Source organism: Sander lucioperca, chromosome 24 (genome assembly GCF_008315115.2).
Source record: "Sander lucioperca isolate FBNREF2018 chromosome 24, SLUC_FBN_1.2, whole genome shotgun sequence".
In the NCBI taxonomy this organism is placed as follows: domain Eukaryota; kingdom Metazoa; phylum Chordata; class Actinopteri; order Perciformes; family Percidae; genus Sander; species Sander lucioperca.
This window is the reverse complement of record NC_050196.1, coordinates 13,042,544-13,050,295: the sequence shown is the minus strand read 5'-3', so window position 1 is coordinate 13,050,295 and position 7,752 is coordinate 13,042,544. Positions and strand designations below refer to the sequence as shown.

The window sequence follows — 7,752 nt, the reverse complement described above, 5'->3', positions numbered from 1 at the left end:
ATGACGTGTTTTACCACGCGCCGTTTATCTGTGTCAAATTAAAAGTCCTGTCAAAAGATTACATTTTCACTTTGAGAGGTTATGCGGTTCAATATCGACAGCAAAACTCGTTAATTTTTGCACGGACCATTGCATGTGGAGACAAAGTTAAAGAATATGAACTTTAAGAACAAAACGTCGTGTTGGATATCAGGCTCTCCTTTGTATTTTTAACTTGTTTACGTCGAAGCGCTAGAGTTGCTGTCGAGGGGAGAAGGTAAGCAGCTTCTTTACACGGTACTTCAAATAAATACAATAAACATAAGACCTACATATATATATATAACTGAGCTAACGTTAGCTCAAAGCTTGAACCCTGCACTATATCCATAGCTACATTAAGCCTAGCTTCCGAAATAGGAGACCTAACGTTTCAAGATGTTTTTTGTGTTGCCTGCCCCGTATTTTCTTCACGGGGTTTAACATTAACGTGCATTAAAATATGTCACCCCAATAAATAGCCTATGTGTTTGCTAGTAGTCACGACATTAACCGTCGGTTTGAATAATAGTCGTGTTCTGATTCAACTAAAATGGCTGCAGTTAATCTTAACCTTGAAGTGGAATTGGAGTTGATAAGGGTATTGCGAAATTATTCATTTTAGATTGTAATCAACGAATGAAGCCTTGCAGTCCTCTTTTTAGTACATCACAAACAAAGACAACTGAATAAATATATAATAACTTCTGATCGGGAATGTGTATATCTCTTGTTTAGGGTTCATATATAATTTTCCTTATCAAGTCAACATGACTGATTTGACTGTACGGGGATATTTGCTGGTGAATTTCATACAATTTTCCTTAGATCTGTAGATCACCTGATGCAGCCGGGTAAGCTGCAAGCGGATGGATGAATGACTGAGGCATGCTGGATGCTGGTTACTCTCTAATCTAGTGGGGGGATTCAACGTGTGTCTCCTGTTACTGCTGCGCTTCCACCTCCTGTCTCCCTCCATCGCAGTCGGTCTCCTTCGGCCTGTTAGCGGATGAATGCCAAAGCCTGCGATCTTACCGTCGCCAAAAGGACTCCATGTCTTTCTTGGTAAGAACTATCACGCTGCATGGATTTTACTTTGTGCCTCCGTGCCTGTCGCTGAGTTGTGACCTAGGAGATGTATAGTCACGAATCAGTTGCTGATGCCTCTGGTGTATAAGGCAAATTCAATCAGTCAAGTGTGTTAAAAATTAGGAGCTTCCAGATAGTCCATGCACCACTGTTTTTGTCAGATATCAGATCTCAGCGTTTTTCTGATAAGATGTCAAATATTCTTTAGTTTGTCTGAAAACCCCATTGCATCTGCATTTATATATTATATATTACATAATACTTTAACATATATATTAATATTATAGATTGGAAAATATCAGATATTAATATTGGCTTTCTGTGCATTCCTCACATCTAATGGGCACTACTCTGTTGGGACACATTAGTCACTCAGCTGCCTCTTTGTTGCATGTTGCTGTTACTCAACTCTCTCTCCACTTCCGACAAAATGCCCTGTAAGTGCCCTCACAGCCTGTATTCCCAGATGCTTGCTTCTCTGCCGCCTCTCTGACCCTCCACTCCCAAGCTCCATGTTTCCTCTCCACTCCTCCTTGTCCTGTAGGGCATGTCTCACCTGTGCCCCCCCCCCTCCTTTACCAGGACTGTTCCTGCATCTCCCACACTCAGGTCCAGCCCTTGGACATAGAGGAGCGCTATGAGGACATCAGCCACCAGCTCCTGGTCAGTAGCCAAGACGCTGTCAGCATGGAGACAGGCGTCACACTGATGTTCTTCATCATATCATCACTATTCATTTATTATCTATTTAGATCTGCTTTACCCTTGCCTTAAAGTTGTTAAAGACCGTAACTATTGGACTCAAGAAAATTTGAGCAGTCAAAATTGGTGAGACAGAGGCCGAGATACTGTATCCTGATTCTAAGTCCTTAGTATGGGTCACGCTCTAAATACTACTAATTTATCAGACCCTTTATGCCTGTAAATGTCCATGTGTCTTACACTCCAAGTTTATAACACAGGCTTTTTGAAACGAAGTGTCAAGCCCAAGTCAAGGTAACCCTGATGACATCACTATGACATCATCAGGGGGTTATTTTCTTAGACTTGACAAAGCTCCAAAACCACACAGCTGGCTGGCAAGTTAACTGTTCATCAGAAAAATGGGTGGAGTGCCCCTTTTAAAGCACAGCTATAATCCCCATTACTGTGTCAATTGATTTCACCAGGAAGTTTCATTTGTAATGCATTACTTAATATGTATTACATATGACTAACTACTTAAAATGTACTGCTAGTGTGTAAGCTCACTTTCCCCCTGATAATACAGACAAAATGCTGGGACAGTATGGATAAAACACATTCAGCTGGTGTGTTTTAAACAAAGCTACATCAGAAACACATGCAACTGTCTGATGCTGTGCTGAGAGAGAACCAGACACTACTGACAGACATCTCTTCCCCCCCCCCATTGCTCTAAGTGTCACAGTACCACTCCCTGGCAGCATTGGCCCCTCACACATAACTTCACCACCACCACAACATTTGTTATCGTATAAGAATTACTAAAGAGGTAGTAAGTTAATTTTTTTGCAGGATCGTAGTACACACATATTAGAATATAACTGAAAATGGCTATGCATAGTTAATACCTGTTACTTAAGAGTCTTTCCATTTGTATGTTAGTAGTTTTCAGTTTTTCTCCAGATTAGCTTGTTTTTCCATTAAGGGGGAGGGACCTGTACCAGAGCCTGTGAGTGTGGAACCTAAATTCTGTCAATATGGATTGAGAGGTTGATGAACGTCATAGATCACTTAAAGCACATTTAAAATGACCGCATACGTGTACGTGTTTGAGTTACTTACATGATAGACTGAATCATTTTTTCTTAAATGCATAATATATGTGCGTCCCCGCAGAGCTGTGACAGTTCTGAATACACTCTGCAAGGGCCAGCAGGTGGCGATGACATCACAGGGCTGTCAGCTGAGCCAGCCCACTACCAGCTGCTGTCTGAGCTGGGTGAGAAGAACACCAAAACATACACTTGAGTCAGCATTATTTCCCCCTTATTTCCCACTAAAATCTTTCAAACAACTGTAAATGCAGGAAGATTTCACTTCTTCCATTCTGTGTATGACAGGGAGGGGCTTCAATAACCTCAGCCAGGTAAACATGGCACGCCACATCCCCACTGGCCAGCTGGTGGCCGTCAAACAAACCAACCTGGACGAGTGCACCGAGGAGGAGCTGCTGCAGCTCATGGTGAGCTGCCGTCCAGAAACAGGCATTAATTCAAAGGACATTTTTGCTTAGTGCATGGGGTTCTTCTCTTCAAAGCTTATTTTGGGGTTTCGCAGTTTTTAAGGCATGCTTCTGCAAACCTACATTCAACCAATAGCTGCTCTCCATCCAGGTTGGTTTATATCCGATTGTGTTTCAAACCTCAGAACGAGGTTCTGCTGTCCAGGCTGTTCCGTCACCCCAACCTGCTGACCTCTCGCCTGGTTTTCAGCTCCTGCTGCCAGCTATGGGTCCTCACACCGCTCATGGCCTATGGTCAGCTACGCCTTAACTTTTGCCCTTAAAATTAATCAAGTTTAGTGTTTATGAAACTGTATACACTAAGAGCCAATAGCTCTTTATTGGTTTTGACACATCCGCATTTCTTTATATAAAACCTCACTCACAATTTGCGGCACTGTTCTCACAATTCAGATATATCACTGCAGATTTTCACCTGCTTATGTGTCCTTTTCCCTCTCCTCTTGCCTCCAGGCTCTGCAGACACCTTACTAAGAACATATTTCCCAGACGGAATGAGTGAATCCCTGATAGCGTACCTGCTGTACGGCGTGCTGAAAGCATTGGAATACCTGCACCGGATGGGCTACGTTCACCGGTCAGTGGGAGACGTTAGAAGAAACATCTGTAGAAGAAACCTCTGTATTACAAGTGTGGCAAGGGTCACCAATAAGGGGGAAATTTGAATGAAAGAACCGATGCCACCTAAGGAATTGCACCCTAGGAAATACTATGTGAACATTGATTAATTGGAGAGAAAGGCACACAGATTCGTTACGGCGTGTTTCAAAGTATTCCAAATGTTTTTATTTCAAATAACAAAAATCAAAACAGGCAGGGAACTGCTGAAAGAAAGAAAGAAAGAAAGAAAGAAATAAAGAAAAAAAAAAAAAAAGAAGGTTAAACTTCCTAAAATGGTGGGGGTGGATAAAATTCTTATTACAATTTGTTAAAACAGCCTTGATATAAATGTCATTTATATAAATAAAAAAACATGTTTTAAGAATTCAGCCCCAAATTACCTATAAACGAACCAAGCAGGGGCCACTTGTGGAGAGGCAGACTACACTGAGGAGTGTTCAGGGGTGCCACCACTACTCCCCTTAGGTGCAACACAGCAAATCACCCAGCATTCCTCACAGCAAAATGGTGCACCCTTCTCTGAAAGAAATATTCTAAACACAAATTAAATATATGGTGAACCAGTTAGTTAAACTCCACTACACATTTACCTACACTAGGGGAAGCCTTCCCCACTACACAAGGAAACACAGTATTCAAAATACTTGGATCTATCTCATGTCTGTCCACATATTCCTCTTGTGTCAGGGGTGTGAAGGCCAGTCATATCCTGCTGTCAGGGGAGGGGCGTGTCTACCTCTCAGGGCTCCACAGTGTTTACAGTATGATGCGTGAGGGGAAGAGGATGAGGGCAGTTTTTGACATGCCCCACCATAGCCCTGCCCTGTTGCCCTGGCTCAGCCCTGAACTACTGCGACAGGTCAGGACTCACTAGATTTAGTGATAACATTAATTACAGCAATGCAGATTTCAGAAAGCAACAATACTCCAGTGTCAGCCTTATTCTAATGTATATTCCCTCTCTCCTCTCCCCATGGTCTTGCCCTCAGTAGGACCTGCACGGTTACGGAGTAAAGTCAGATATCTACAGTGTAGGTATCGTTGCCTGTGAGCTGGTCAGCGGCAGGGTGCCTTTCCAGGACATGCCCCCCACTCAGGTAATGATAACACTTTCATCCAAACCGCTTAAGAAGAATATGTATGTGCACATTTAGCTTTAAAGAACTGTTTTCCACAGTTTGCATCAGTGTTTGAATCTTCCCATTCAGATGCTGCTTCAGAAGCTACGCGGCTCCCACTGCTGCCTGCTGGATGTGGCACCGTTCCCGCTGGGAGAGCTGGGGGGGCTGAAGGTGTCCCGGTCCGGGGTAGACTCCGGCATCGGGGAGAGCGTGGCCACCGGCAGCATGACACACAGCGCAACCGCTCCTCCTACTGACCGACCTCAGAGCCCTGCACCCAAAAACCACTCGGCCACCCTGCACAACCTGGTCCAGCTGTGTCTGCAGCAACAGCCTGAGCGCAGGTCATTACATTAAAGGGCTTTTTTTTTGACAATTGATCTGATAGAATTGCATTCATATACAGCATAACCTTAATGCAAATGAGTGTTTGTCCTGTTTTTGTCTTCCATAGACCGTCAGCATCTACACTGTTGACCCACGCCTTCTTCAAGCAGGTGGGTTTATTAGTCAGGATGCCTACTGCCAACTCCTTTTGTCTAAAATCACTACTTTGTGAAATTCTTGTCATGTGAAGCTTCCACTAGGCTTTAAAAAAAATTACAATACAGTATCTTGTGCCAGTGTTTAAGCTGAGTTGTGTCCTTCTGTGACAGGTGAAGAGACACACCAGAGACACCTTCCTCAGCCTCATGTACCCAGCAGTGCCCCTCACCAGCCCCGAGGACCCGCCAATATCCTGCCCCCCCGCCTTATCCTGCCACAATCCGGCGTCAACCTCCACCGACACCTCCGAGGCTGTGTGGGACTTCTCCTAACCCCAATTCTCTGTCCCTAAATCTCCAAATACTGACTAGCAAGCCAAACACAAGACAATCGAAGCAAAGCAATGAGGTCAAGTTCTACTGTGCTTTTATTTTGTATTATTAACCCAACTCTCTGAGCCTTTTTTGAGTAGTTTTGGAGGTATTTTATATGTTTGTCTGACGAATACATTGAGTTTGGGTCATGGGTTGGTGACAAGACTGTGAAAGTGCTGGATCAAAGACGCTGCTCTGCTCATTTATAAAGGATCTATGATGACACTATTGAACTTTCAACAACTCACATGACTAAAGACTGATCCGTTGAGTAATAATCACGCACTTCCTCTGAGATAAAGGGCAACTATGAGTGAAAGTCCACCCAGAAAATACTTTGTTAAAAACAGCTAGTTGTGCTAAACAGTATATGTTGTTTTTACGGACATTGTTATCTGTATCTGAAATAAATAAGTAAATATAATTAAAAAGTAAAATCCTAATAGGTACTGACAAAATAACCCCTGAAGTCTAAGTGACTATGCTCAGGTGGATTTTTCATTTACAGTGTAATGTATTCAGACTGAATAGTAAATACTGAGATGGCTATGTAAAAAGAGCACATGAGCAGTAGAATACATCTTGTGTCCCATGAAGGACTTAGAAACCATCAGCAGAAACAGTAGATTCCCTGCCTTTGTCGTCAGTGATTCGCCAAAAGAATATTTCTACTGTGCTGGGTGACCACTTCTCCAACAATGCCTTTGTTTTAATGAAACCTGCATTCTGAATATGGTGATCCATCTGTAACTGTGATTAAGTGTACTGTATATGAGAACTGTGATCTACGGTACATATCAAACATGGTAGCTGTATGAGCCTTATATATATATATATATATATATATACACATTATAATTATATATATATATATATATATATATATATATATACAATATTTGATTTCTAAACTTACTGTTAGCCTTGTTTGATTACCAGCTGCGACAGAGACGCTGGTATTGTTTTCACTGTGTGTGTGTGTGTGTGTGTGTGTGTGTGTGTGTGTGTGTGTGTGTGTGTGTGTGTGTGTGTGCGCCACAGAGGCGCTTTTAAGAACTTTGCCAGCTGTTTATATTTTTTGTCTCTCTTTAGACAGATTTTGTCATTGCAATAGTGTCACAACCATGCAAGATGCAGTCACTACAAGCATTAAACTACAAGCAGTCTACTAGTAAAAGCCTCTAGTTACCTGTATCACGTTGTCCGGTTTCCTCAAGTTGTAATCAATGAACCTGGTATTCTGATTGTGGTTGAATATGTGTTAGAAAAGAAAGACACTGGGATACCGAGGCATGTATCCATGTTTCTAAAGACTCTTCTGTATGCACACTCATGTCTTTAACTTGAGTGATGAAACAATTAGTAATAATAATAACTTTATAATTCTTTTAGCACCTTAATGCAAAGATTTAGCCCAAAGAGCTTTGCATAACAGAATTAAAAACAATGTTCGGGTTAAAAAGAGAAACGAAAGCAGTATTGTAAAACATTAAAACCAATATCGAATAAAACTAGAAAAATATGTAAATTATCACTAAATAATCAAATTTGTGCCACATGCACTGAACTGATCCAAATATCTCTTTGAGCAGTAGAAAAACCAAATCCTGTATCATATTGCATTGCATAAAGGGTTTGTTTTAAGACTACAATCCACGTCTAGTCCAGGCTGCTCAAGCTCCATCATCATTTGTGAAAGCCACATGACTTTATTTATTCTTTATTTTTATATATAAAGATATGTATAGATATATATCTGAAACCCCCTATTTCCTGC

General features: G+C 41.8%; 1 protein-coding gene across 4 annotated transcripts; it reads left to right on the top strand.

Moving 5' to 3' along the window:
- Positions 1-7: 7 nt before the first annotated feature.
- Positions 8-7,169, top strand: stradb (STE20 related adaptor beta). 4 transcript variants are annotated; one of them, XM_031291908.2, is made up of 12 exons: positions 8-256; positions 847-1,083; positions 1,690-1,770; positions 2,968-3,070; positions 3,192-3,313; positions 3,499-3,607; positions 3,827-3,950; positions 4,682-4,853; positions 4,987-5,091; positions 5,203-5,459; positions 5,570-5,612; positions 5,772-7,169. In XM_031291908.2, exons 2-12 carry the CDS (start codon positions 1,072-1,074, stop codon positions 5,931-5,933), a joined length of 1,290 nt encoding a protein of 429 aa, XP_031147768.1. In that variant the 5' UTR covers positions 8-256; positions 847-1,071; the 3' UTR covers positions 5,934-7,169. The 4 variants fall into 4 exon arrangements, with proteins under 4 accessions (XP_031147768.1, XP_035854702.1, XP_035854703.1 ...); XM_035998809.1 differs by lacking the exon at positions 1,690-1,770; XM_035998810.1 differs by lacking the exon at positions 847-1,083 and having other exon boundaries at positions 37-256.
- Positions 7,170-7,752: the final 583 nt, after the last annotated feature.

Excerpts from the sequence above, each read along its gene's own strand:
- stradb (XM_031291908.2), top strand. Across the intron at positions 5,460-5,569 it reads CAGCAACAGCCTGAGCGCAG|ACCGTCAGCATCTACACTGT; the intron begins GTCATTACATTA and ends TGTCTTCCATAG. Across the intron at positions 5,613-5,771 it reads CCCACGCCTTCTTCAAGCAG|GTGAAGAGACACACCAGAGA; the intron begins GTGGGTTTATTA and ends CTTCTGTGACAG.